The following is a 27,346-nucleotide window of genomic DNA, read 5'->3' on the forward strand; positions in this document are numbered from 1 at the left end:
CGCCGAGGAACGTCATCCCTCAAAACGTGACGGGCTAAATGGCCTTAGATGCCGAAAGCCCAGAAATCTAAATCCTAATCCTAATCGAAAATTGATTTCAAGGTAGGCTCAAGGAAAAAAGTCACGGAAATGATTAGATAACACTCAACAACCACTAAGCACTTATAAAATAAAAAAGTACGAAATTCGAATTCGGTAAATTATTCCTTTGAAACTTGAATTATCTAGGCACTTCTCTTCTGTCAACATCCTATAAAATCATCTCAAACATTCTATTAGCAAGATTAACCCCATACGCAGATTATTTGTGCGGATTTAGGCAAAATCGATCAGCTATCAACCAAATATTCGAAAAGAAATACTCGAATACATTTTATAAATACTCGAAAAGAAATGGAAATACAATATCCCAGTATATCAATTATTTATTGATTTACAAATGCCTAAGACTCGGTTAAGAGGAAAACATTGTACAACATTCTTACAGAATTTGGAGTACCGAAGAAAGCTAGTTAGATTTGGTAAGATGTGTCTAAATGAATCCCAAAGTAAAGTCCGAGCAGAAAAAATCTTGTCCACGAACTTTCACGTGCAGAGATGCAGTGGGTCAGTGGATCAAGTGGGTCAAGTTTTCTGATGGGTCAGTGGATACTGCGTCAACAGCATGTGACCCACCATCCACCGTGACCCACCATAACCCACCATTCATTATGACCCACTGCTACCCACCACTCACTCTGATCTACCGACCTACACTGCTCACTGCATTGTAGGCAGCATCTGAACACTGGTGAATTTGGTCCACGTTTTACTTTCAAGGGCTCCATTTCCCTTCCTTTTTCATTTGTTTCTTTTTACTTACCTGAGATGAGTATATCTAATCGTAAGTAAAAAAGAACTTCAGGCACTTTTGGATATTGGTATTTGTAATTATAATAATAGCAATAGGACTTATTCTAGTACTTAGCTTTCAAGACACACAGCCTGTGAGTTTTTAGAAGAGTTAACTACTGGAAAAACACATTTTTGTATCACGGTAATATATAAATTATTGTGTAAAAAATTGAGTGTAACTATGTGTGCCTGATCATCATGGCCAAATTGCAAAGTCAAATGAAATGGTTTTTGGTACATAATTAGGCCTTAATGAAAACTGTGATCATATCGCTTTCATTATAGTACATCTCCTAAGGGGGTTAGTGGGGATCCGAATTTTTGCGAAAAAAATTGAGTATCTCGCAAGCCGTTAAACTTACGGAGCTTAAATTCAGTATATTAACTCTGTATTGAAAATAAACCGAACGTGTCGTAGCATTTTTTTTAAGTTCTCGTTTATGGGGGGAGCACTTTCTATATATGAAAAAATGGAAGTGGCTTTGTTTGTAAAAATAATCGAAAACGATCGATATTAGTTGAGACACAAATTCAGAAACAATAATTAATTGAGAAACAAAAAGTACAGTACTCCGTTTCATATATTCATTGATTTCTACTATCTGAAGTTTATGTTTATTATATGGAGCACTAAGAGCACAAGGCAATGAAGCCATAAAGTTGTGAGAAAAATATATATAAAATTTGTACTGTAAGCTTAATTACACGGAAATTTTAAGTTTGGACTGTACATATAATTATATGAAAAATTTTACGCTTTTTTTCCTTTACGTTGGTCTACTTACCTTGATTTGGGAATTTCAAATTTCATCCTTTTTTCCACTGAAAAGTATCGACAATTCAACAAGGAAATAATTATACCATGATAATTTAATTAAAATTCATCATAATTTGAACCATTACAAATACTTTACCATTTTATATCGTAAAGGTCAGATCCACCGTTAATGTAATGCGCGGTGCTTGAGCGATTGATCGTAGATATTAAAACTCCGATTAGTTAGAATTTCTCAGCCTGGTTTTATTACAAGTGTAAACTCTTTAGTCAGTAAAGAAGAGGCCGTGCCGTGGATCATGTGTCAGAGTTGATGACGATGGGTTTTGGTGGGTCAGAGTGGATCACACTGGGTGAGTTATTCATGCTGGGTGGTGTCACAGTGGGTCACAGTGAGTGGTGTGTCATGGCCGGTCACAGTGAGTCGTGGGTCGCGGGTCACGATAGGTGGTGAGTAAGTGGGTCATGGGTAACGATAGGTGGTGGGTCAGTGGGTCGTGGGTCAAGTTTTCGTTGACCCATGCCATCTCTGTTCACGTTAAGAACGGCCTGAAACAAGGACATGTGCTGTCACCATTATTATTCAACTTTGTTCTGGAAGAAAATCAATTATATCACCCAAGGCCTAGAACTGAATGGTACTCACAAGGTTATGGCATGTTCTGGTGATGTAAATCTGATAAGGAATGATAGGAGGACAATATAAAGAAATACAGAGGTCTCGTTAAACGCTTGCAAGAACATAGGTTTAGCAGTTAATGCAAAGAAAACTAAATGCATATTCGTACAACTGTAAATTATAGATGCGTCAAAATAATACTCTCGAAAAAGTGGATACTTTCAAATATCTAGGATTCACATTAACAGAAGGAAACCATATCCACGAAAAAATTAAATGTGACAGAAATCAGGTAATACGTGTCATTATTCAGTTTAAAATCTCTTGTCGAGGAATGTGAAACTTAAAATAATAAAACGATAATCATACCTATTGTGCTATATGGTTGCGAAACATGGTCACTTACTTTGAGGGAAGAACGCAGACTGAAAGTATTTAAGAATAAAATCCTGAAACCAATATTCAGACCTAAGAGACACAGGAATGAGGGATGGCGCAAACTTCATAACGAGTAGTTGCATAACTTATACCGTTTACCAAGCATTCGTAGGGTCATCAAATCTAGGAGATTCAGGTGGGCAGGCCATGTAACCAGAATGGAAGAGAGTAGGAACGCTTTCAAAGTTTTAGCTGGAAACCCAATCGGGAAACGGCCGTTAGAAAGAAGTAGGCGTAGATAGGAGGACTGTATTAAGATGGATCTCGCAGAAATAGGAATTCAAAGTAGAAACTGGATATAGTTGGCTAAGGACAGAAGTCCTGAGCTTTTGTGAACGCGCCATTGAACCTCCCGGTTCCATAGGCCATAGAGTTAATTAGTTAGTTATTCCTTTGAAACTACTATGTTCCCTGAAAGATTTGTTGTTTACAGCCTTCCACTCTTGTTTCTGTATTTTGTATTATGTTAGCGCTTTTAGCAGTGATCAATATGATACGCCCAAATAAAGAACCAACAATTCATTAACAATATGCGCACCCATAATTGAAGTCTTCAGAGGAATGGTACATGCTCAACTTCATATTTAAATAAATAAAGAAGATGCTAATAACGCGAACAATGTTATGTACTTAAAAAGATTTTCCCCTGCAAAATCAAACTATAGCAAATTATAAGGTTTCTCGTAAATATCTTGAAAATAAGTAACGTCAATTTCTGTGTTCATTTTTTTTTTTTTTTTTGGGTTTCTTCATAGGTTTGTTCACTGTTTTTTTTTTTTCTTGTCTAAGGTTTCTAAAGACAATACGTAATATGTTGTTTCCGCGTTTTCTCAGTTTATTAAAGGAGTGTTGTTGTTACACTAAAATAGAGAAAAAAACACGAAGGACCATGTTCATGAAAGGTATATTGAGATAATACACTAACAAAAGCTAAGACATCAAGTACCTGTTCTCATACGAAAACGAAGAGTTACCAAACCCACCACAAAAATGTCTGTGGAAAGCTGAAACACAAAGCCACTCCTTTTAAAGAACCCTGAAAAACCTTATTGCATAGATTTAAAAAAAAAATGGACGGAAAAAACGATAGAGAACAAACTTCTGAAGAACCAAACCAAGCCAGACATGAGCAGCGTAAATCTGTGTACCTCGTTTTACGTGTGCAGGATCTTTCGGCCAAATTTGAATTTAAAAGTCTGCCTAAACGCTACCGTATCTATTTCAACATCAATTGAGGCACGACTTTCAATACAAGTCCTTCTAGAAAGAAAGAAAGAAAAAATAGTGGTTCACAAAAATATCAGAATTGCCCTGAACAAATGATAACAAACATCTTACATATGGCGTCTTCCAGTTGCTAAGATCAAACAGCCAAAGATCTTGGCCGATCAAATGACAAAGTTATAGTCATTGTTATCTCAATTATATAAGCAGTGACTGACTGATCAACAAGCAGGTCAAGCCGCTTAAGCTATAAACTTGAATTTTGACAGTGCATAGGATATTTGACGTAAAGTACCACTAAGGAAGGATTTTTGCAAATCCGATGAGGAAGGGAGAAATAAGGATGTCAATTACAATATTAAAATGTCCACATCTTGGAATATCTGGAGGTACGAGATATTAAATTTGATATTTAAAATAATTAGTCACGTGTTTCAGCTTTATTTTATGTTTAATTTAGTACGGAAAAGGGGATGAGAAGGAAATAAGGCGAGGATTACCATTATTATATCAGTTTATCCTATAAGTAATGTTTTTTTCAATGACCGCTGCAATGACATCTGACTTGCGAATAGTGAAATAGACGACACATACCATAGCTGTGCGATATATGGCACGTAATTGTGCATTAATATGTAGGAGTCTGATTTACTCCACGTTTTTGAATTGTGGTTTCTGTTTGATCATGGCAGTGTCGGAGGACACATACGGTATGTCATGCCGTATGAATTTCACTAGGGACATTCAGCTAGTGCATCATACGAAACATCAATACCGTATGTGGTCAGGGTTCTGTGGATGTGTAGAAAAGCCAGAGGTGGTTCCAGAAGTTTCGATCTTGGAATACCAGCCTCACAGATAAGCTACGAAAAGGGAGATGTACAGCTGAACAATGATGCTTTGTGAGCAGCGGTGGAGGCAAAACCAATGTAAAATGTTGAAGAATTGGCCAGCGAACTTCATGTCAATTATTCGACTGTTCATCGTCATTTGCAGACAATGTGTACGTGTTGAAATTCGAAAATGAGTACCTCATGTGTTAACGTCTCAACAGATGCAGCAGTGAGTGAACATCTGCAGTTCCCTGCTTATTCTTCACAGATGTGAACAATTTCTGGACAGAATGATGACAAGGAGTGAAAAGTCGATCCTCTACCATAACATTACACGCAAACTTCGGTAGGTACTTAAAGAATTGGTGGTGCAGGAACTATGTCAAACCAGGACCTCCACCCTACAAAGTGATGTTGAGTATTTGGTGGGATAATCCATTTTGAGCTCTTGCCACATAACCAGAAAATTAATGCAGAAGACTACTGTCAACAGCTTGGACGCCTACAGACTGCGTTGTTGTAGACGCGTCCTCCTCTGTTTCATCGCAAAGATGTACTCATGCACTGTGATAATGAGCGGCTACATAGCAAGAAGAACCTCTGCTAAGATCGAGTAATATGGCTGGGAGAAAATCTCCCACCCGATGTTTTCACCAGATCTTGCACCAATAAATTACCCTCTTTTCACAAGTTGCAAACCCACCTTTTCTGGGAAACAATGCAAGATGAAAATGAAACGCGACGAACACTGAGCCAGTTTTTTTGGTGACAAAACCATTGACTTCTTTCAGTGATAGGTTCAACAACTGATTGACAGGTGACAGAGTGTTGTGGAGATCAATGGAGACTATTTTCCTGATTAACAGTAGTATTTCAGGTAAATTATCATTCTTTTCCTCACGGTGCAAGAATACAAAGTTATTTATGGAATGACCCGGTAAGAAGATGTCCATCTCTCGGGATTTGCTGACATTAGAGACAAGAAATTTTGAACTTGAATTTCTCATTTACAATAATTAGATGAGTGTTTCAGAGCTTTTCTCATATTTGGTCTAGGAAAAAAGAAAAGAGAGCGGTTAGAAAAATGGACGTGGATTACAATTATCATAATAGAAATCCGTAACTCGAATATCTTAAGATTAGAAACACAAAATTTGATGTTTGGACTTCTCATTTAAAATAACAAGTCACGTTTTTCTAAGTTTTTTTTTTTTTTTTCGAAATTTAATCTAGAAGGAAAGAAAACGGAGTGAGCAAGTTTGTGATTACAATTCTTATAATAAGGTAGCCATATCTCAGAATCTCTTAATGTTAAAATCTTGAAGTTTGATATTTGGGATTTTTATATAAAGCAGTGTTTCTTCCAGACATGTTTTTTGAGGGGTCACTCTCTCCCCCCCCCCCCCGGAGCTCTAAGAGTGCCTCCCCGGAGGAGGCTAAAATAAAACTTCTATACTATAATAATAAATAGAATAGTACCATCAGTATCCCCGGAATACTAACTGTGCCCCCCCGGAACATTTCTTCTGAAAGAATGACTGATATAAAATAATGCACCCGTGTATCAGCGCTTTTCTATATTTATGCTAGGAGGGAAGAAATGATGTGGAAAACATATCTCGGATTCCCTTAAAATTAGAGACATAAAATTTTACTTTTAGAGTCTTGATTTAAAATAATTACGTGTTTAGTCGGTTTTTTGATATTTTAACTGTTTAATTTTATTTATTTCTTCTTCAACTCTAAATGTTTCTTGTGTCTACAGTATAATCTTTCTTTAAGAGAATCAAAATCTCTGTTACATAATTTTAATATTAAATTTAATTAAATTGATATTTCATTTTATATATAATGCAGATTTATTTTCATAAAGCAAGGGGCATTTATATAAATTTGAAGAAATTAGAAAAGTAAAATAAAATAAAATTCTAGTTTTATTGAGAGGAAAAGTAGGTTACTTCTACAACAGCGGTACACACCGCTCCCAAACACTTGGGCAGAAATTAGCCCGAATATACAGTTGTTCCCCTTCCCCCCCCCCCCCGAAGAAAGTTGTAGAGTAGATCGACGTTGATTCTGACGAAACCAAAAAAACTTGCCTCATAAACTAAATTTTATTCAAATTTGGAATGTTTTGCCGTTCTTAAGAGCATCATTAATATATAATTAGAATTCGATTTTGCCATTTTCAATGAAAAATTATGTCCTCCCAAAACAATCTGATGGGTGCAATCTACGCCCTAAAATCTACTTGTGAGCAATCCCTGCTCCTATATATAAATCAATGCGATGGAAGATCGAGATGGGAGTCCTCAACAGCATTAATCAAGTTGTTTGTGTGAGGAGTTATCGTAAAAGTTCTTTTTCTGGGGGTTCATTCCTGTTAAGAAATACTGATCTTAAGTTCTATTTGCGTATTTCTGTTAAGAAACATTAACCTTAAGTTCCATCTGAAAGCGTATTTCTTTTTTTAAAAAAAAAAAATATTAATCTCCAGTTCTATCTGAAGGCAGATTTCTATTGAAGACTACTAGTTTTAAGTTTTGTCTGAAGGCGCATTTCTATTTTTCTTTTAAATGCTAATCTTAAGTTCCATTTGAAGACTCATTTTTATTAAGAAATACCATTAAGTTCTATCTGAAGGCACATTTCCACAAAGAAATTGTAATCTTAAATTATATCTGAAGATGTATTCCTATTAAGAAATACTAATATTAAGTTATATCTAAAGGCGCATTTCTATTAAGAAGTATTAATCTAAAGTCGTATCTAAAAGCCCATCCCTGTTAAGGGATACTAAAAATAAGTAACTGTCCGATGTTGGCGTGTTATCTTTTATTTTTAAGTTGTAGCGAATCTATCCTTTCCATAATAATACATTATTCATTAAAATGACATAAAAACGATTAAACTTAGTTTAGTGCGTTTCTCTAACATAGAAAGATGATATAATATCTTCGTAGTATATCACGTTATTTTAGTTCTTTGTTTAACATTTGAGTATAAATATCATAGTTGTGTTGACATTATATGAGCTGAGGTTAGTGATACTTCCGCTCTTTGGCTGAACATATAGATAGTGTGAAACTGCATATTCTGACGGGAGAATGTCATCCACTCAAATAGAGCAGTTGGAGTATTGTGCATGGTTGATGGCTTAACGACAAAGTGGCTGTCACATTACGTATCACGTCCACTGAATTGTTAAATGGGAGGACCTGTGGTTAATTAAATTACATTGACACCCACTAGGGAGGGACCATTTAACTATGTATCCATGGAAGGTTCAAATACTGTAGCTTGTTACTATCGTTTCAATGACCACTTCCTCCATGAAGAAAAAAAGGTGATATGTTGGTGTAGTTGTTCGCAACTTCATCATACAGAAGTGGTGCTACTAAAATTATATCTGTAGTTCCTTTTTGTGTAAACAATGAAATACATCAACAATATATTTTAAATTATATTTAGCAACGATTTCACCTTAGGGCGTCACATGCATAAAAGGAAGCAAGCACTCCAGATAAACAAACGTATACAAGATGCTTGTAAATCATAATGCATAGGCTTCAGGGAAGAATTCGTTACTCTATGGACAAAAAAGGTTGTAATAAGCTTGGTTCAGTTGTTTTCTTCTAGCATACGGGAAGAAAACTATGAAAATGCGGACGATGTGAATCTTTCAGGCATCTATAGGATCTATATAAAACGCTATCTGAGAAATTAAATGTAGAACATGTGCTGGTTCGAAAAATGATTAGCGTCAATCAGTATTATCAATCCCTCTGCGTGGTACGATTTAACTTGACTCTTTCATATTTTTACTTGATAGGAGTAAAGAAAGTAGGTGATCGTTAAAAGAAAGTTTAATTCGGGACTTCAACTAATGAATACTTTCCGTGGTTCCTACATAGTAAAATGATTTTTTCAAGTTTGTTCTACCGATTTACGTTCACTGACTACATTCTAAACTTAAGATTTTATAAGATTCTTCAGGGGGAAGTTTTTCGAATTTTCTTCCTATTGCAAAAGATTATAAGACTACTTTACTGGAGGGAAGTCAAAAATATCGGGTAGAACGATTTTGTTTAGTTTTCGTAAATCAGTAATTCATTAATAACCCTATAATATAGTGCAGAATGCATTGCTCATTAAAAGAATCCACAAGGGATTACTTTTGGAGTGAATTCTTTTAGGACCATTTTCTCCAAAATGACGCCAAGTCCAAGTTCTGCATTTGACAGTGTTTTTTTTTTTTTTTGTTTGTTTTTTTTTAATCTTGGCACAGATCTGATTCATCTGGGTCGCCAAGGACATAGACATGTCTTTTCTTTTCATTTTCATTTACATTATTAGTTGTTTTTTTTTTTCTTTTTTCAGTGAGGTTTATTATTTCCTTTCTTACTTTTTTTAGTAATGTTATTTGTATAGGGTGTTTCAAAACAACACCGACAACGTTTGGGAGCTGATTCCTGACACCAAGATAAGACTAAAAGCATAGACCAACCTGGGAGCACAAATGCTTCCTTTTGGAGTTATAGGCTGCCGAAAACATGAAAACATTAACTTTAAAGGTCCATAGCTCCAAAACTATGGACCCTACCGTACACGGGTCAAGACTTCACTTACGAAGTAGCATGTGCGATATCGAAATATTCAAGTTTCAGAATCCTGCAGTACTTCCACAACAATTTTTATAGAGGTAGTTGGTGAGTACTTCAAATTATATGCCCGTAGCCAAACTACCTTTATAAAAATTGTTGCGTGAATACCTTAGGATTCTGAAACTTGCATATTTGGACAGTGCATATACTAGTTCCTAAGTGAAGTCTTGACCCGACTACGGTACGTTCAATAGTTTTGGAGCTATGAACTTTTAAAGTTGGGATTTTCGTGTTTTCAGCAGCTTATAATTCCGAAAGGAAGCATTTGTGCACCCCGGTTGGTCTATACTTTTTGTCTTATCTTGGTGTCAGGAATCACCTCCCATTGTCGGTGTTGTTTGAAATACCCTGTATAAAGATATATTTTCCATTGAAAACATGTAGCACATCCTCCCCTCGATCGTAACTATTATCTTTTTTCTTTTTATAATAAAATGGTACTATGTATTAACGCTATTATATGAAGAACCATCACAGAGTTTTGTTGGTTCCTTCATTATTTAAAGATAGCAAACTTTTGATACAGACAGTAGAGACTCTTTCCTTGATATGTATTAATTACGTCATATAGACAATTTGACACTGAAAAATAATGTGATGCAAGTTGCCCACCCAATCTTTTCTACCAAACAACCAAGAGTGACTTTTTTATTAATTTTAAAAATTTGAATCAATGTTAACAAATTTCTATCTTTTATTTTCTTCCATGGTTTTGTTTCAACAACTTAGACGATTTGATTCATATTCCGTAAATAACCATGATGTAAGTAACTGCACCATGATGTATATACATTTAAGGAACGGGCAGTGGTAGATCTAGCCCAGGGCCGCGGGACCTAGAACCCCAGTTTTTTAAGTAAGAAAAATAATTTAAGCTATTATTTATATATTTTTGAAAGCTTTTAGTAAACTCATTATATACCTATGGTCTGGTGGCTGGCTGAACTCCGTCCGATTTTTACCTTCTAAATCCACCTCTGGGAATGGAAGAAAGAAAGTTTAATTCGATCGCACTGTTTTGTATTCTCATAAACATTTTTATTCCTGAAAAGCGGTAACAAATATAAAGTGAATGAGACAAATAAGATACACCAGGAAGCAATCAGTTTTTGAAAGAAAATTTCCTTCATCGATATTGCCAAGTCTGGAGAGTGCACTGTAAAGATATTACATTTCAGGTAATATTGTTGGAGGATTGCTTGCGGAGCAACACCTGTCAACGTAACATCGTATCTAAGTCTGATTTACTTCCATCACGCTTTTTTCTTCAGACGTATTATACGCTGGCACGGAAAACTTTAAAAGACGAAAATCTTTGAAATTTTTCAGTTTAATATGACACGATTATACCTTTTAGGCTAAGGGAGACAGATGATCAACGTAAGTGAATGAAGATGAAAGAATCGGTGGAATGAAACGAGGGCATCCCGAGAAAACCCAAAGACACAATGTTGTCCACCACTAAATTACTTGGCCGGGGATGGAACCAAGGATCCACGCACCAGCGATCTAAACTTAAGGACGAGATAGATAAAGTAACATAAAATAAACATTCATTCAACACATTCATTCATTCAACATGCATTCAACACACCAAAAATCCGTCGTCTTTAAGATATTATTGCCCTATCAACAAACTTCTCTTACTTCCTGGAACATTGTTCTAGGTTATATGTCATGAATCAGACCCACTTTTATCAATGAAATATCCGACAATCACGCACTTCCTATGAGAGAATCTCTTTCACCTTCATTTTAAAAAAATTGAATCATATATTTTCGAATAGAGTAAATTGAGGAGCTTGATGTAATAAGGGCGTAAGCGAGTTTACGCCCTTTTTACATCAAACGCATTTGTGGCTTTTGTCATGCTTGTTTAGCTTCCTGGTAATATTTCAATTCAATATCGGAATAAAATGCTGCATATTACGTTGTTTTATGTAAGAAAACACACTGCTTAAATTTTCAACATCGTTTTCCTCCAACTGCATGTTTCAGACTTACGTCCTTATTGCATCAAACTCCTCAATTATAAGTCTAGGTAAGAGACAGTATGACGTCTCAGCTCAATGGCTAGTAGTTTTGTAGGTATTTGTCTTCAAAGTTCATTTTTCCACGCTTTTGGCAGCTGTAGCTCTGAAAGTAATCAATTCCGAGGAAATATGTATAGGTTATTTTTTCTTGTTTCTATGAGTAGATTCATCTTCGAAGGGTTGTAAACACTCTTTCGATACACCATGTGTATTACTAACCACATTCGAGAAAGAATGAAATTCATGCATTTATTTATTACCAATCTCCCAACTCACTCATAAATAAATACTAAGAAATATAGAGGTAAACGCGGAGTTGGTCTTCTACTAGAAGGGTGTTCAGTTTATATTCAACCGATTCGCCAACGCTGCTGTCACTTGTTTAGTTGCCCCAGTAACATGGAAACAGCGTCGTTACGTGTATGCGGTATCAGCTTGTAGGAGCCGAAGTGTGGTGTTGGTCCTAGTGAAGTGTCTGCGAAATTTAACCGCTATTGAGAAAAGTACATTATAGTTCTTTTCTACGGGAATTTCTTGTACGACCGAATAGTGAAACAGTGTTGGGAAACGTTTAACATTGAAATGACCAAAGCTACAAATATTAATGCCAAACAAGGCCAATAACAACATTCCATAATAAAGTATCATTGGAGGTTACCATCGAAAGTACCGCCTGACGAGTTCTACTGGAATTCCCAGATAATATATTTAGTAATCTAACATAGTCAAGAGATTAAATCTGGCGCAGTCCACTGTCGGACACATTATTGCGGGTTTACAATCTCCTCAGGTGACACTTTGTTGAACATTAGAGAAACTGACGCGAAGACACTTGGGGAGAGGGATCAAATTGAAAGACGATTGTTACATTGGTTGCTGTCCACGTTTATCTCACGCATAATAGTAACATTGGCCAATTACGCGCTGTTAAATTTCTTGTAAGGGACGTACCCAATTTTACTGACAGTACCAAAACAAAATCTTGCAGAGAATCGTGATTGTCAAATACGGATACCCCCCCCCCCCGATAAGTTTGCAGTACGTAAGGTGGACAAATGATATAGTGAATGTTATCTACTTCCAGCAAGTTCAGCCACATGCATGCACTTTGATGCATGTGTGCACAAAATATTTTATTGAAACTAATAAACTGCTGAAAGTAATACAAGCTGAAACGCTCATTTGCAGGAGGCTACTCAAAGCTTTCTTTTTGTGTCTAGCTTCCACCCCTTACATTCGTAACCCTCCAATATTAACGAGTTTTCAGTGTTTTGTTTCCAAACCAGAAAGAAATCACAGGTGGCTAATCACAGTATAACGACAAACGAACAGTATTTGCAATGTTCCTCACTGCTCGTGGAAAGGCGTTGTGATTCATCTGAAGATAAAGCACATTAATTTAAAAATTATTTTAAAATTTATTCGACACTGACTAAATAATAATAAAAAGTACATTCATTAAATTAATATGGGTGTATACATGCGAGTTTACGAATAGTCAGAAGACGCTTCTGATATCTAACAAAGTTAAACCATCTCGGTAGCTTGCTATTCCTAGATCTAATATAGGGAAAGACGTCTGAATATTGCAGTCTGATGTTTTATACACGTTAACTAAACGTGAGGTCCCACGGATATCGAACACCTTATTTTTTCTTTCTTCTCCCTCTAGTAGACGATTGACCTTGAATACTTGCCACTCCTAGTACATTCCTTGCTCGCAGTTGGCTACAAGTACCGGTACCTGTAGAATTCGGATGTCCAAGCATCACAGTGAAGTTTCCTTGGAGTTAGTGGAGTCCTAGGAGTCCTAGGGAACAAAATTGTGTTACTATTTTGTTCGAGGGCAGTGTTCATGAGTTGAGTTGATTTTGAATTTTAAAATCCCTTTCAGCAGCGAGGTTATATGAGACCGGACCTACTGATCAAAGTAGAATCCGAACTATATGAGCTGCCGCCGGGAATCAAACCCGGGTCTCCCACGCCAAAGCCACGTACACTAACAGCTTAGGCACGAAGGAGTTCGGCAGTGTTCATATTTTACACATTTTGAAAACTTTTTATTCACTTTTTCTCGTACAATATGGTTGACAAACCTGGCCCATCTACTGTGAATGTGTATGAGTCTGAATTTACAGAAAAAAGTTAATTGCATGTTAGATAATGTTTCAGAAAGTGAAAGTGATATAGTGAGAAGTAAGGTAGAACAGACCTTTACAAATTTGGCGAAATTAACATATACTTCAAAAACTTCACAAATCTGTAAATGTCTTGCCTTCCATTGATAATAATTTTGAGGAATTCGTTTACTATAATTTGCATATCAGTGTCAGTGTAGCCATATATAAAGCTATCTTTATTTACATTAGAAAATTTATACAATTCTGGTTTGAACATGTTATACCCATGCATATTGATCTATTTTTTTATCATATCTATGGTGCGTTATGTCCTGTAGCTATAATGTAAAATTAAACCAAGTTTGCCTTTCAAAAGTAATTGTGCTCCTTTATATATTCAATAATTAATAACGGGTTTCACGGACTTCATGTCACTAACTATGTACTGAACATTCACTATACCAGTTGAGGGTTAAATAAAATTTTAAAAAAGCCGCGATACAATCAGATTTGTAATCAGAAGAATGGACAGTTAAAAAATTTATCGTTTTCAGTGTCTAATGAAACAAAACGAATGAAGCTTCATGAACACATTGATCCTATAGTTTTCATTAATTTTAAAAGAGTTTGATATAATTATGTCTAAGGTTGCAAGGATTTATTTGTAAAGTTGATGTTTTTTTTCTTTTCTTTTCTTTTTTTAAAGTTCTTCAAATTATTTGCCCTTGTATGAATAATATTTTTTTTCTGTCTGGACAAATACAAAAGAGACTGTCTGTACAAAGGAAACTTAAATAAAAAAAAATTCAAGTACCAACATCTTTTTTAATTAGTAACTTATGCAACAATTGTTCACATTTTTACTTTTTTTCTTTTATCGTTCTAGTTCTCTGATGCAAGAATCAAAATTTATTTCCTTTTCTTTCATTTTTTTGTATCTGTGTTTGTAAAGTGCTTTTGTTTTAACTACATTTGTTGTAAGCTATTCTATTCTCATTTCAAAAGAAGGTAGACTGCTAATTAATAATCGTAATTAAGAAAAAAATATTTGAAAAGAAGACGAAAGAATTGAACTTTTAAACAATACAATGTACATACGTATTCAAAAGTTAATCTTAGGATATATAAAACGTTTGAGTTCCTTATATAACAGGAATATTAATTAAAGTCTGTAAGTCAACATTACAAATGGGTCAAATAACGTTTTCATGTCCAATACTTAAGAAACACCATGTAATAATAATAATAATAATAATAATAATAATAATAATAATAATAATAATAATAATAATAATAGTAAAAAATCCAGCTTCCCTTACTTTGGGATGACATTTCTAAACTTCGAACAAGTTAAGAAAATATTTGTAGTTTTGTATTAAAACGCCAACATATGCTCCAAACTTTGTGCTTTCACGCCTTAACAGCTCATAATAAGCATATAGCGATTGAACTAATTTCATTCCTCACGTTTCGGGATGTAATTTCAAAATTCATGCACGTGAATTAATTATTCGCAGTATAACTTTGAACTGAAAAACAAATGACCCAATTGAGTATAAATCAATGGGCTCTTTAGTTTAATATTTCGGCAGCAAGTAACTAGGTTAGTATAAAAAAAAATGCTTGGCAAGCAATGAGCAACTACGTTCGACATAAAACAGATAGCTACACATAAACAAACAACACACAGAGAAAATAGTCCTTCCTTATTACACAACCACATTCAGCCAAACATTTAAATTGCTTCATTGGTTGAATTGAAGCTTAGTGTCTCTTTCAGCACGGATGTTAAATAAAATCTGAACCTGTAGCTTAACGTGGGATCCGTACCACATGAACTCCCATCGGGAATCGAATCCGGGTCCCCCACGCCGAGGGCGCTTACGCTAACCATATTTCACTTTTGAATAATGACAACAAACTATGAATATATTGTACCGATACCGAGAAACTATTAATTAACAAAACTAGAACAAAGATGCATACCAAAGTTAGTAAAATCACTTTCGACGACGAAATACTTCAACCAATAGGTATTTTTTGTACCAGAACAACGTTACGAGGAAGCGACACACATGAAGCACTGTTCGTGTCCCCAATCCAGAAAGCAAACTTCGCTGAGTTTTCCAACGGGATACATGTACTCGTCACATGTTCAATATCCAGCTTCTCAGTAAACGTTCTAACAAGATAATGCATTTGCGATTTCTAAATTGGTTGTCCGTGACTGATTGAAGCCGAATTTCCTTGTTTCTTTGGTATACACGGAAATCGCTTATTGTCAGCTTCAAATTATGCTGAAGAATCTTCATGAATTCGTCCATGGTCCAAATCCAAAAATATTCCAGGGTTGCACTAGTCTGATCGCATTAGCCGGCAGATTTTCAACAATGACCGTTTTATCAACTCCAAGCACCTTGTTTATACCAGTCTTGTGTGTGAATGGACCCCAATGATCAAGTAGGAAGAGTTTCTTATACTTCGGGTTTTGCTGTTTCAGCAAAGATATCTTGAATAACCTTGATGAAACCTATCGTTCATTGTACTCGGTTTTGAACTATCGGAAACTATTTTTGATGATTTTAACATATTTTGCGAAACAACAGGTCCAAATTTCCCAGTGAACTCTTTGATACGTAATAAGTCGGTGACAAAATTTAGCTCCGTTTCTTCCCTGCGTTTTATGCTGGATAGTTTACAATGTTAGCTTTCTCCGAAAATTGAACGATAATCGTGTTTAAAACGGAAAAAACTATTTAATCTTTGTCAGCGTTAAACTATGTGCTCCCAGTCGATTGAGGTTATCGTTTTGGATTTGTTCTAAAACTCATAATGAGTTATTTCGATTGCAATTATCTAATCAATGCAATCTGACCTACTACTCTGTCCGAGTGAATTGTCATAACATTAAACATTTGTGGCTAGGTGACTAACACGCTTGATTTCTGTGGGCATGATCCTGCTTTTGACCGTCGATACATATACTTGCCTCGAATAGTAACCCAAGTAGAGCTTCGGATCTCACTGTAAGCAATAAATTCCATCTCATTGAGCTTTCGAGCTGAGAATAATGATGGCTGTTTTACAATTTGGGGTCACGTGGGCTCACGCGGATTCAGATTCACTACCTATTTCACTAATGTCAATGAGTTTCACGCTCTCTCAGACTCACTATTCTTAATGAGTTTCACGCTAATTCAATCTCGCGCTCATTAAACTCATTGGGCTCACGTATACTAAAGGATCGAGCTTACAAGCTTACATGAACTCAATGGGTCCCGCGCTCACTAATTTCAATAAGGGTCATGCTATTTCTGGCTCACTATCCTTAATGAGTTTTGCGCTAATTCAATCTCGCGCTCATTAGCCTCACTGCTCTTCGTATACTAAGAGATAGAGTTTACAATGCTCAATAGGGCCCGCGCTTACTACTTTCAATGAGGTTCACGCTGCATTATCTCTAGCTCACTATCCTTAATGAATTGCACTAACATGATCTCGCACTCATTTACCTCATTGAGCTTACGTATACTAAGGGATCGAGCTTATAATAATCAGTGGGGCCCCACGCTCACTAATTTCAATGAGGGTCACGCTATCTTTGGCTCATTATCCTTAATGACTTTGGCACTAACTTGATCTAGCGCTCATTAACCTCATTGAGTTCACATATACTAAGGGATAGAGCTTACAATGCTCAATGAAGCCAATGAGATTCACGCTATTTCTGGCTCACTATCCTTAATGAGTTTGACACTAATTCGATCTCGCGCTTATTAACCTCATTGGGCTTACCTTTACTAAGAGATCGATCTTACAGTGTTCAATGGAGCCCACGTTCACTAATTCCAATGAAGTTCACGCTATCTCTGGCTCACCTATCCATAATGAGTTTGGCGCTAACTTGATCTCGCACTCATTAACCTTATAGAGCTCACGTCTACTAAGGGATCTAGCTTACTATCCTCAATGATGTCCGCGCTCACTAATTTCATTGAGGTTCACACTATCTCTGGCTCACTATTCTTAATGAGTTTAGCGCTAACTTGATCTCTTGCTGCTTAATCTAGATGGGCTTACTTATACTAAGGGATCGTGCTTACTATCCTCAATAGAGCTCACACTCGCACTCATTAGCCTGTTTGAGGTTCGCACTCTCTTGCACTCAAACTGTGGCACGCTATCCACTTATAAGACTCATGCTCACACAAACTCACGTTATTTTTTTTATCGAATTCGGGAGCCGGCTCGTGAAGTTGGACATCTCTGGCTCAGAAGAAACTAAAATTACTAAACTAATCAATAATGTTTTCATCATTGCAACTTTGATCAAATATGAGATTTCAAAGATTGAAGTTAGTAGAAGACATTTCTCAATTAATATTTACTCTGGCGCTTCTGCTTTAACGAATACTTCGCACTCATCCTAAATATAACAGAGTAAAGGGAAACTAATGTATATATCAGTGTGACGGAATGAGATGAAGAAGGTTGGTTCGGTTAGCTAATATGTTTCTCATTGCACGTTCTTTGGATTATCTTAAAGGTTTTGTAAAACACCAACTGCACGCTGAAATCGATGTTTTTGATATCAAAATCTTTAGGGCTATAAATCTTACTGTCTTTTTTTATTCCCGTTTTTTTTCTTTCCCTCGTTCTTCTAACCTTCTTTTGTGTGCATCACAGCTCATTCCTTCTGGTTCCTTCTTCTTTCTTCGTTCATTCGTTCCGTCTCCTGCCTGCTTTACTCGAGAAGCTTCCAAACTCCGTAGCCTATGAAGGGAGTATGGGGCTTCGTTCCACGGCCATAAATTTTCGACTCAAGAAAACGGAGGGAGGTGCACTCCACGGTTCTTCCTCCTTTTGCATCCAGGCTTCTTCTGATCGTTTCGAGACACAGCGTTTATTTGGAAAGATATGGCAGGGGCTTTTATGCCTGATAATATGGTTCCAGTCAAACAATATTTTTTCACATGCTTTTTTCTCTTTCTCTCTAACTTCCCTTTTTTCTAACTCTTCTTTTTTGTTCCTTCCGGTTTTTTATATTTATTTTCTTCCCTCCTTTAAGACACCATATCATGTCTTATTTCGCCGGAGAAAGGAAAAATCCTCCTTTCGCTTTTCGTGCCTGCTTCCCTAGAACTATTCACTGCATTACATTGTTCAAATGCGCTGTTGCTATTGAGGTCTATGTTTATGTATGAGTGTGTGTGTGTGGTAGGCATAGTGGAATCAAATACAATAAATGTCACACGATGTTATAAGAAGAAATAGTATTTTATTATTTTGATTTTTTGTACCGATATTTTACTATTTGTCGCTCCAAGAATTGATACTTTTAGTGTCTTTGTGGCAAATTTTCTGAATTTCAATTTACAGTTTTATCAAATAACTTAAAACTAATTTATACCATCGAGAATTTCCTTTAGTAAATTTTAGTAACAATATTTATATTTATAACCCCATCTGGTAGTCAAGTGGCTAGCGCGCGCCTTTGTGCATGTAGTTCCAGATTCGATTCCCAGTAGGAGAGCATTGAACCAATTACGGTGGTTCAAATTCCCCCTTAAACTGAAGGTTCACGTCTCATAGAGTCTCGGTGCTGATAAGAGATACTAAGTTCAATAAAGAAATAATATTGACACTTCTCTTCTTGAGTATACTGGTTGGATCAGACTCAATTAGACAGTTTTTGATAATTAATAACCAATCCACCAAACAACACACTGGAAAATCAAGAAGTACTTTTTCTTATCGATAGATGGCATCATCATACAACATACTGGGAACGAGGCCAATACTCGGATTTTTACTGCGCATTTGGGAAGCAACATGATCGGATGATGGTTGTCTATCTTGCAGCGTGTAAAATGGGTGAGCCTTTTCTCTGTTACTAAAGATGTATCAGAAATACAGCATATGCTATTGGAACAGTTTGAATCGCTAACAATCTACAGGGACACAATCACTCGAATAAACTAGCAGTTTGATAAAACTACCAGTGCTTTGAATCCCAATCACCCTGGTCATTCGAGAACTAAGGACGTGTTGCACTGTGGAACTGACACTATCTCTCTACTCACCGTTTGTCTGCCCTGCTGGACATTTCGAGGACAAATTTGCATAGAGTTTTGAGTGACATGAAGCTGACGCCATACCATCCGCGGCTTATTCATTTTCTTAAACAGGATGACTTCGACAAGTAACTTGAGCTTGCAGAGTTGATGTTGATCAAGTTTCGGGAAAGACCTGACCTTATCCGAAATATTGTGTGGACTGATGAGGGTAAATTTCATACATCAGGATCGGTCAACAGACATTACTGCGTGGTTTGGTGATCAGAGACTCCCAGTGTTACCATTGAACATGATTTCCAGTTCCCGGGAACGATGCTCTGGGGGTGGCGTTACGTAGGAAGGACTGATTGACGCGTTTCTCCGTAACCTGGCGTCACAGGATAAAGCTACATACAGTTACTAAGGGAAACTATCATCCCAGAACTTTATAGGCGACAGAATTTTCAAGAATTGTGGTGGCAGCAAGATGGAGCCCCACGACACTACTCCAAAATCGTTTGGGCATTCTTGCAAGTTTTCGCTCAAAGGAAAGACAACCACAATCTGTAATTAGCATGACTAATATGGTGTATTGGAAGAGCGTGTGATTAAGGAGTATTCAATCATGAAAAAAAAAAAAAAAGTTCCGAAGTGTGTGTAGTGTCAACCGAGTTCTTCTTAAATTGCAGGTAACAACTGTATAGTTATTTCTTTTACGGAGGAAATATATATATATATATATATATATATATATATATATATATATATATATATATATATATATATATATATATATATATATATATATATAGCTCTGAAACTATGCACTTTTCGCCATAGGTCCATATGAACGTTTTCTCTTATTTTGATGTGAGGAATCACCTCTTACAGATTGTCGATATAGTTCATTAACACCCTATATATATACAGGGTGACTCAAAATAAGTGTTACAAGCCAATATCTCGCGAACTATACATCAAATAAGAAAAATGTTAAGAGTCAACGTACAATACAGAGGGGCCTTAAAATGGGCCAGACATGAGGTTCCCCCGCCCCCATGTCGGGGGAGGGGGTGTACGTGAAATTTTCAAATGGGAACATAGGTCGAGTGATACCTCGTTCGAAAGAGCTTTGAAAATTGAACAATTTTTGAAGGAAACAATTTTTGATATGGGGCACCGTTTTCAAGATGGCTCTCAAAAATAGTCCTGTATCAGATAAAATTTCCAGTACTTATAAATCAGAAACGGTTGAGTAGAAAACAATGAAACAAACAATGGAAAAGATAAAAGCTATAGGCAACGTGGAATGGTGTTGTCGCGGTGTCCCCAGGGCCCCCATCATGGGGTCCCGTGACCAACTTGAAAATTTCAAATGGGAATATAGATCGAGTGATGCCTTGTTTGATAGATCGTGGGAAACCAAACAGTTCAGTACAAAATTTGTTTCGATTTCGGGATAGCCTGGCCTCCACGATCTCCTGACCTAACCCGATTTGATTTTTTCCTCTGAGGTTATGTTAAAGATCGGGTAATGTCTAACGTACCGACAACTACTGATAATATGAAGGCGCGTATTCAATGTGTGTGCATCCATCACTCCAGAAATGCTACATGCTGTACGAACATTCCTTTGCAGCCACTTGGAGGGTGTGTGGAGCAGGATAGCGAACATATCGAGCATCATTTGTGACACGGTAATTGTTGAAATTATTTGCTTTACAGTGATTGGAATTACAATTTTTAACATTGCACATACCCCGTAAAATTACTCAACGTTATTCTACTATTTCGCAGGATATTAGCTTGTGGTGATTCTGTTGAGACAGGCTTGCCTGAAATCAAAACAGGTTTTGTACTAGGCTGTTTGGTGCTTCACGATCTATCAAAGAAGGTATCACTCGCCCTATGTTGCCATTTGAAAATTCCACGTACACCCCTCTCTCCAAAATGGGGGCGGGGGAACCTCGTGTTTCACCCATATTTTAGACCGTCTCTATTGTACAGTACATTGACTCTTAACACTTTTCTTATTTGATGCATATTTCGCGGGATATTGGCTTGTAACACTCGCTTTGTACCTGAACATGGAACCATTTTCGGCGGCCATTTTGAAACAGGCTTGCCCGAAATCAAAACAAATTTTGTACTAAGCTGTTTGGCTTCCCACGATCTATCAAACAAGGTATCACTCGACCTATATTCTCATTTGAAATTTTCAAGTAGGTCCCGGGACCCCATGATGGAGGCCCTGGAGACACCACGACAACACCACTCCACGTTGCCTGTAGCTTTTTCGTAGTTTACTTTAACGTTTTCTACTCAGCCGTTTCTGATTTATAAGTACTGGAAATTTTATCTGATACAGGACCATTTTTGGGGACCATCTTGAAAACGGTGCCCCATATCAAAAATGTTTCCTACAAAAATTGTTCAATTTTCAAAGCTTTTTCGAACGAGGTATCTCTCGACCTATATTCTCATTTGAAATTTTCACGCACACCCCCTCCTCCAAAAATGGAGAGAGGAGGAACCTCATGTGTGATCCATTTTAGGCCCCTCTGTATTGTATATACATTGACTTTTAACATTTTTCTTATTTGATGTATAGTTCGCGAGATATTGGCTTGTAATACTTATTTTGACTCGCCCTATATATATATATATATATATATATATATATATATATATATATATAGATAGATAGATAGATAGATAGATAGATAGATAGATAGATAGATAGATAGATAGAGATATATTCATGCACATATAGATTAATTACATAATAGAATTTTGGTAAATCAAACTCGTTAATAACGAAGCGTTACTTTTTCACCTTAAAAGAGATTGAATTGTTATTCGTGAGCTGTTTTACTGCATTGCCTATCTGATGCACCAATCCGTTAATTCTGTAGAGTCGCTGCTGTTGCAGCGGAGCAAATTCTTCGTCAACATTAGAGGGGGGGGTACAGGTAAGACCGTTCCCATAATCTTCTTTTAAGCGACGTTCAAAATATTTATGAAGTAGAAAAACAATGCTGTGGAGGATCAGGTAAGCAGAGGTGTATTCAACATTTGAGGGAGGCAGGAATATTTTAGGCTTATTCTGGAGACATCAATTTCATCTCACTTTCCTATTGTGGCAGTCGGACATAGATAATCACATTTCTCCCCGAAAAACGCATTTCAAATCGGATTATTGGAGGGACTGTCCCCCCTAGTTCCAAGATTGAAGGGGACATGTCCCCCTCATCCTCCCCGGGATTTGCGCCAGTGTGCTGTTGTGTTTATATGGTGTTGTTAAGGGAAGAGGGTGGTTTTCTGCATTCCTTTATCGAATTACCGGAATATAAGCTGTAAATATTAATGACCATACTCCATTGTTTGATTTGTTTTGTTGTATAATGTTGTTGAAATGACTGTTGTGATTTGAAGAGGAAAATAGAAGCGCCAGATGAATGGAGAACTTGAATTCATAAACATCCCAATTTCACTTCTTTTTTCCTATTTTCAGTTTCTCTATTCATCAGCATCAATGTTCTAAGGGCTATTTAATTGCATATTACTACAATCTAAGTGCAACTCAATACTCTCATTTTAATACAAAATCTCAGTTGAATAGAATAGCATCAGCTGATGTTATTCAATGTACTTCAGGGATTAAGGACTTTCTTGCATTCAGGTGTTACTTCGCTGCAATAGAAAACTTTAATGACAGAAAAAATTTTATTTGGCTATAATGCTTTACTGGACTTTACTCGCAAACAACGAGAAACCAAAGTTAGTAGTCTTCCAGACATTTACTTTGCCGTGGGAGATCCGGGTTCGATTCCCGGAGGGAGCTCATGTGGTTCAGATTCCATGTTAATCAGTAGGTCCCGTCTAACATAACGTCGCTGCTGAAAAGGACGTTAAACTCAAAATTAACTCAACTCTCAGATATTTAATAACAGATTATTGGTGGAAACACTTTGTAAGTAGGTGTGTGATTGCGGTACATTTTATTACGTAATTCACAACAATCACTCAAAAATATTGTAATACAACACGCTGGTATCACTTCAGAATTTCCTTGATGGAATTGATTAAGACTCAGACATCAATAGAGTTTTACTACTCTTTCATTAGGATATTGGAACACAACCAGTTATTCATACTTTGAACATGGAACAGTACTTACCAACACAAAAATATAAATTTTGAACCTGAACTAAAAACATTCCAAGTTTACAGACATGTATACATATTTTTCACGTTGATATATATTTGTTTCAAGCAGTTGGAACTTTAATGGGCTGGGGGGAACAAGGAACATTATTAATAACAAACTACGGAAAAGCACTTCCAAACAATAACATTCAATGTTATATTTTCCATGTTTTTCGATTCAGATCTTCAATTACGGTTGCCAACAGTCCAGTATTTTACCGGACAATTCGGTTTTTGATCTTGTCCGGTGTCCGGTACGACCTATAAACCGGACGTTAAATGCCCGGTAATTTTTCCTCCTTCTAGTTCAATTCTCTATTCTATTCACATTATTTTGGATTGACGAAAGGAATCGTTTGTCGATGAACATGATTAAAGCAGAGCTTGTAATTCGTTTTGATATCGACCTGTCGTGCGCGGAATTTGCTGGAGAGTTGAAGGCAGAAAAATTTACTGAACTTATCAAAACTGCTAAAGATCAATAAAAGTACACTTTCAAGAGCGCAGGAAACACTGCTTCATCCTCACCTACATCTTCCAGGGCCGCGGTGGCTCAGTGGTAGAGCGCTCACCTTTGGTGTTTGGGGTCCCGGGTTCGATCCCACCCCCCGCCAAGTGAACTTTGTGGTAGACAAACACCGTGTGCGTGGGTTTTCTGGGGGTTCTCCCGTTTCCTCCCACTTTCTTCATTCCACCATTTCATTCATCACTCATCATCACCGTCTCCTTTAGCCTAACAGGCATAACCGTGGGACGTAAAACTAAAAAATTTCATTTCATTTTCTACATCTTCCAATTAAATAATGTACCCAGATCCAGTACAAATATGTAGGCATTATGAGACAGTATCAGTCCCAGCAAAGCTGGTTAGACTTATTTTTCAAGTATATTTTGTGCATACCATGATTATATTGTCAATTACATTTGCCATGATTAATTATGATGTCACAATCTCAAGAATATTTGATTGTCCGGTATTTCCATTTCCAAAAGTTGGCAACCCTATATTCAATGTAGGACTTGTAATCACCTTGATCTCATGTTAAATAGTTACTATCTTAAACTTTGATCCCATTTTAAATACTTTTACATATTCAACGCAAAACAAGCAAGTGTGTACATGAGTACTATCTTACAAATGTGATTAGATTTAACTTATCCTAATTGTTTTCTAGGGAGAAACATGCAAATACGAGAAACTTAATGTAAAAAGCATCGAAGGCAGGCCGCTTATTTACCAAAGGACAGGACAGCAGAGCTGATGTTCTGCAGGCAATAGAATAAAGCCTTGTACCCCATATTCACTCGAACACGTGCTAGACAAATTCGACTCCAATTTTGTTATTGAAACGCTCATCATCCCCTCCAGCCTCCCTCTGGCTCAGCTTGGCTGTCCTGCCTCTGGTCAATATGCGGCCAGCCTAACTTCGATAACTGCCATACGTCTGACGTTACTTGTAAACAACCAAATTAGTTATCAATTTTGCCGACTGCACAAGTATATCAGATGCATAATAAATGTACTAATCTGCCACAAAATCCTAAAATACAAATATCCAACTTAATATGTTTTAATACTTTCAGTTTGAAGCATAATAATGTGTGGACTGAATTGTTAGGTAATGTTATATGTAACAGTTTATAATATGTTAATTTAACACGCTACAGTTTAACATTTCCTTTTATCCTGTCTGTTTTTCAGGTGACCCAGTTTCCTCCATATTCTTGGCGCCAGCTGTCACTCCTTGGAGAACTGCCAACGGACCCAACAACCCTGGTCTTCGTTTGTATAAATTTGACACGGACACAGGACAGGTAAGAAAATAGTACATTGCATTTGTCAGTTAAGTAAACTTACCGTTACATACTTAATCCATCAGTAGAGCTTCTTCGTGGCTAAGCGGTTAGCGTACGCGCCTTTGGCGTGGGAGACCCGGGTTCGATTCCCGGCGGGAGCTCATGTGGTTCGGATTCCACGTTAGTCAGTAGGTCCACGTCTCATATAGCCTCGCTGCTGAACGGGACGTAAAACTCAAAATCACCTCACCTCACGTAATCCATCAACCTTCTATTATTAATGGTACTACTCTTCATAAATGCAGTGGCGGAACTAGCCTGGGCCTGGGGGGACTAGTCTTTTGAGTGACATAAATAATTTAAGCTAATAAAAAATATATTTTTGAAAGTTTATAATAAACTTATGGTGTACCTATCATAATCTGGGTTCTGGCTGCCCCCAATTTTTACCGTCTTAATCCGCCACTGCCATACTGTTTCTATCCGTTCTCTATGTTACTAGCCCTGATGAACCACTTCCTATATAACTAATGGAAATTATTTTTTTCTCCCACAATGCAACGAAAGTGATTCTGCGACACTACCGGCTAGAGTTGTAACTAACTGCATCGTCTGCTATTGGTAGTAGCAAAGTGTGTCATTGGCTAATTCTATCAGACTCAGGCGCTCTGAATGATTTGATTCGTTCTTGCTTTTAGTAGTTCGTGATGTCCAACTTCCTTGAGTGGTGGCGCCACGACCTCCACAGTTTCAGCGGGAAGAGCAGCTAAAACATCTTATACTATATAATTATTCTATGGTATATATGGCTTGTTTTGTATTTGAAAATACAAAATAATTTCAGAATTGACTTTTGAGTTTGAAATCAGTGGAATCAGAGGAAAATGGCTATTTAAAGGCGCATTACAGTAAATATAAAAATTTATTTACAATATACCGTAGTAGATATTTTACAAACAAAAGCTCTTGCTGTTCTCGAACAGTAATAATCAAAGAGCAATACAGTGGAAGGTAGTAATTTTAAGTTTAGAAGTAATTTCCATCAGTATTCAACATCTGTTGTCAACGTTCCTGGAGCTGCACAATATTCTGGTGATAAAGCTCGGTGATCGTGGATCTAAAGAAGTCTGTGAGTGCGTTCCACAGGTCTTCCTCATTTACGAAGAATCTTCTACGGAGGTGGTTGTCGAGGAAATGGAACAGCTGGCAATCCGTTGCCGCAAGGTCCGATGAATATGAAGCATGTCACAGTGTCTTCCAGCCAAGTTGTTAAAGAGTATCCCAGGTCCTCTTCGCTACATGCGGCTTGGCATTGTCGTGCAGGATCATGACATCCTTACGATTTACTAGTGCCGGCTTCTTCTACCGCAATGGACGGTGCATCCTTTGCAACTGCTCAGAGTAGAGGTCAGCAATTATAATTTGTCCAGGTGGAAGGTGCTTGTAATTTACCATTTACCATTTTACCCTAACATGTAAATATCACTACAGTTCATAAATAATTTTTAAGTATTTTATGGTTTAATTTTGCAAATGTTTTGTTGAGCAATGATTTAGAAACCCAAATACATCCATTGAATCGTAGAATGTTCATGGTTTACATCTCTGTACTTGTATAATGTTAGCATAAATCTCTAATTGAATGTAAGACTCCAAACATATAGTATTTCTTTTCATTCACAAT

The 27,346-nt window shown here is 36.8% G+C and overlaps 1 protein-coding gene across 2 annotated transcripts in view; it reads left to right on the plus strand.

Annotated features, from left to right (window-relative positions):
* LOC145693108 (acid sphingomyelinase-like phosphodiesterase 3b) overlaps nucleotides 1-27,346 on the plus strand; it is a 670,115-nt gene that overhangs the window by 546,649 nt on the left and 96,120 nt on the right. For both annotated transcript variants that reach the window (XM_081768814.1, XM_081768813.1), the window contains exon 6: nucleotides 25,568-25,680. In XM_081768814.1, coding sequence (XP_081624940.1) covers nucleotides 25,568-25,680 — 113 coding nt within the window. The remainder of the gene's footprint in view (nucleotides 1-25,567; nucleotides 25,681-27,346) is intronic.

Source organism: Thermobia domestica, chromosome 8 (assembly GCF_964235325.1).
Source record: "Thermobia domestica chromosome 8, izTheDome1.hap1.1, whole genome shotgun sequence".
Taxonomy (NCBI): Eukaryota; Metazoa; Arthropoda; class Insecta; order Zygentoma; family Lepismatidae; genus Thermobia; species Thermobia domestica.